This window comes from Pyrus communis, chromosome 12, assembly GCF_041283825.1.
Source record: "Pyrus communis isolate YQ-2024b chromosome 12, ASM4128382v1, whole genome shotgun sequence".
Taxonomy (NCBI): Eukaryota; Viridiplantae; Streptophyta; class Magnoliopsida; order Rosales; family Rosaceae; genus Pyrus; species Pyrus communis.
The window spans coordinates 157,119-160,148 of record NC_142576.1 but is presented as its reverse complement, the minus strand read 5'-3'; the positions used below and the strand labels follow the sequence as shown (position 1 = coordinate 160,148).

General features: G+C 36.6%; 1 protein-coding gene across 2 annotated transcripts; it reads right to left on the bottom strand.

The window, feature by feature from the left end:
* Window positions 1–303: 303 nt before the first annotated feature.
* Window positions 304–2,573, bottom strand: LOC137745825 (protein HEADING DATE 3A). Of its 2 annotated transcripts, XM_088681978.1 has the most exons (5): window positions 2,013–2,325; window positions 1,828–1,889; window positions 1,721–1,744; window positions 1,595–1,635; window positions 304–786 (listed from the first exon to the last, which is right to left on the bottom strand). In XM_088681978.1, exons 1-5 carry the CDS (start codon window positions 2,208–2,210, stop codon window positions 563–565), a joined length of 549 nt encoding a protein of 182 aa, XP_088538104.1. In that variant the 5' UTR covers window positions 2,211–2,325; the 3' UTR covers window positions 304–562. The 2 variants fall into 2 exon arrangements, with proteins under 2 accessions (XP_088538104.1, XP_068341942.1); XM_068485841.2 differs by lacking the exon at window positions 1,721–1,744 and having other exon boundaries at window positions 2,013–2,573.
* Between the last annotated feature and the right edge of the window lie 457 nt (window positions 2,574–3,030).

Below are 3,030 nucleotides of genomic sequence, written 5' to 3'. Positions count from 1 at the left end.
CTAACACTAAATGAATATATTTACAAATACAATTTAATTGAAAATAAATAAATTTAATTATCTTGATATGTAAATATTTTATTATTGAAATAATTAATGACGTTATTAAAACCTAAGGATCTTGATTAAAATTTGAAAAAGAATAAGGTCTTAATCAATGGAGTATAAAAAATAGGGATGAGAACCTAATTTCTCATTTGTATTTAGAACAATTCATCCCTTGGAGTGAAGAAGACGAGCACTTTATTATTTACTTAAATAACCAGCTTTTAGTTCAAGCCACATAAGCACGTTGATACCTAGTTGTTGCAGTTCTTGGAAAGAAAAGTATGTATTGTCAAACAAGCATGTCGAAATGCTATACCAGTTGTGCTTACACATCGATGGACTAGCTAAGCTAGTAATATCCCCAACCAGCTACGCTAAATTATTTTTATTGATTACTATAGTTGTAGTAGTAGTAGTATATATAATCATTATTTTTTCGGACTACATATATCTCTTTATCGTTTAATTTCGACAACATGATCTATAGATTATATACCCGTACTTATTATCAAAGTTAACTTCTCCTTCCACCGGAGCCGCTCTCCCTTTGGCAGTTAAAATAGACGACAGACACCGGTAATCCAAGATTATAAAGCTCGGCGAAGTCTCTGGTATTGAAGTTCTGGCGCCATCCCGGAGCATACACTGTTTGCCTACCCAATTGGCGAAACACCACCAAAACAAAGCGATGAATCCCCACTGTTGGCCGTGGACTTTCATAACACACTATCTCTTGCCCTGCATGATCAATATATATGGGTTTCATTATCAGTGTTCATGCTTGAATATAAGGGTTCCTTCATGGCAGACAATTACGGTTTGGGTAAAATTATTACCCTGGGAGATCCCACCTAATAACAAAGCCTTCTCCGGAAAAGACCTTTACCATAGAGCTTATAGGCCCAAACGGACATTTGCAACTGAAAAAAAATGGCCAATTTTCCTCCTCATCGTGTATCTTTTGCCACTCTTTTTGATATGAGATTTATTTAAGTTGTTCCTGCATACTTGGACGTGGTCAAAGTGAATTTAGGGTTTAGGGTTTAGAATAATATCTTTGGCAATGGGGAGTAGACTAATTTACTTATAAATCCATGTAATGTTCTTTCTTCTATATCAATGTGTGATTCATTATCAACGCACCCCTCACATGTGACAAATTTTTCAAGCTTAACATGTGAACAATATAACAGGGTAACGTGGAGCACATGTGGCCGTTTGGCTTCACACGTGGAACCTATTCTAATACTACGAAGAAAGTTGATGTTGCACTGTAAAATCAATTGACAATATTTGAAGTAACCCAACTTATATATAAGTTCATGCAACATCCTTCATCAAATCAATGTGTGATTAATTCTTAACATGATACAGGGTTTATGATTAAGATATGCGGGCTTGTTTATTGTTAACAATACAACAAAATTAATGGTTAGAAATAAAAAGTATAATTACAATAGATTGCTCTAAAATAAACATAAATAAGAAAGAACCATATATAGTCAAATTTCAAAGCTGATCTGAAGATGCAGTAGAGACAACTAACCGAAGCTTGCCGCAGTTGTTGCTGGTATATCGGTAACCAACCTGAAACATTCGTGCAACCAGAAGTATCAGTACTACACTCCTTCCCCACTCTTGAAAGATAAACGCATAAAGAAGAAGTTGAAACCTCGCTGGCAAATTACTCTTCGTACTGTATTAAGAAGTGAGTTAAGCTAAGAAAAGATATACATATCCCTGTGCAGAGAGAGAGAGAGAGCGCTACAGAATACACACCAATGCAAATATTCCTTTAGGTTGGGGTCACTTGGGCTGGGTGCATCAGGATCCACCATGACCTGCAATTAATGGAGTTAATTAATGAAACCCGTGCATGTTAATTTCATATCTTCTCAATTCTGTGTGTGTGTGTGTGTGTGTGTGTGATGGATGTTATGGATGGATGGAAGATGGAAACTTACCAGAGTGTAGAAAGTCCTGAGATCGTCGCCACCAATATCAACTCTAGGTTGTTGGACAACTTGAGAAGGTTTGAGCTCACAACCATTGTTAACCTCCTTAGTACCGTAGGTCACCCTTAGAGAAACAGACCTTGTGAAGGGGTCTAAAACATCACCAACCACTCGTCCAACAACAAGGGGGTCCCTATCCCTAGGCATTTTCTTTCTTTTGGAGAGAGAGACAGAGAGACAGAGAGACAGAGATATGTGTGTGTGTGTGTGTGTGTGTGTATATATTTAAAAATATTTGGTACTACTAGCTATCTGGCCAGATCAATGTGTATATGTATATGTAGCTAAAATTCAAAGCATCCAAGTAAGCTGTGACTTTAGATATTGAGAATTTGGTGATCAAAATCAAGAGGCCTATTGACTATTTATTGTTGAATAAGAAGAGTATCCAAGATAACTCTAATGATCCCAAGAAGAAGAAAATAGAGCACACTCTTAAAGAAAGCTCACAAAACAAACTAATTAGCAAAGCTTTTCTTATTTAGCTCTAGGCTTTGTTTTTCCTTGGATGATTTACAATGCTTGAGGACTTGGGTATTTATAGCAAATCAAATGAAAGCTACACCACACACTTAATTAAACTAAGTTTATTTGCTACCACACAAAACACATTAATTGCACCTAATTATGTTGTCTTCCACACAACCTTACCTAACATTGATTCTACCTAACATTGATTCTCAACACTCCCCCTCAATGTTAGCTCTCATTCTTTGCACTGTGCTGAGCAGACAGCGAAAATTTTCGAGCTTGCCTGTACTCAAACTTTTTGTGAACAAGTCCGCAACTTGATCATTCGTCTTGACCTGTCTCATCTCAATCTCTTCTTGCAGAACCTTTTCTCTGATAAAGTGGTAATGTACCTCCACATGCTTAGTTCTTGCATGAAAGACTGGATTTTCCGCCAAGCGAATTGCCGATTGGTTATCACAATACAATGGTACTGGATAATTTACTGGTTGATGTA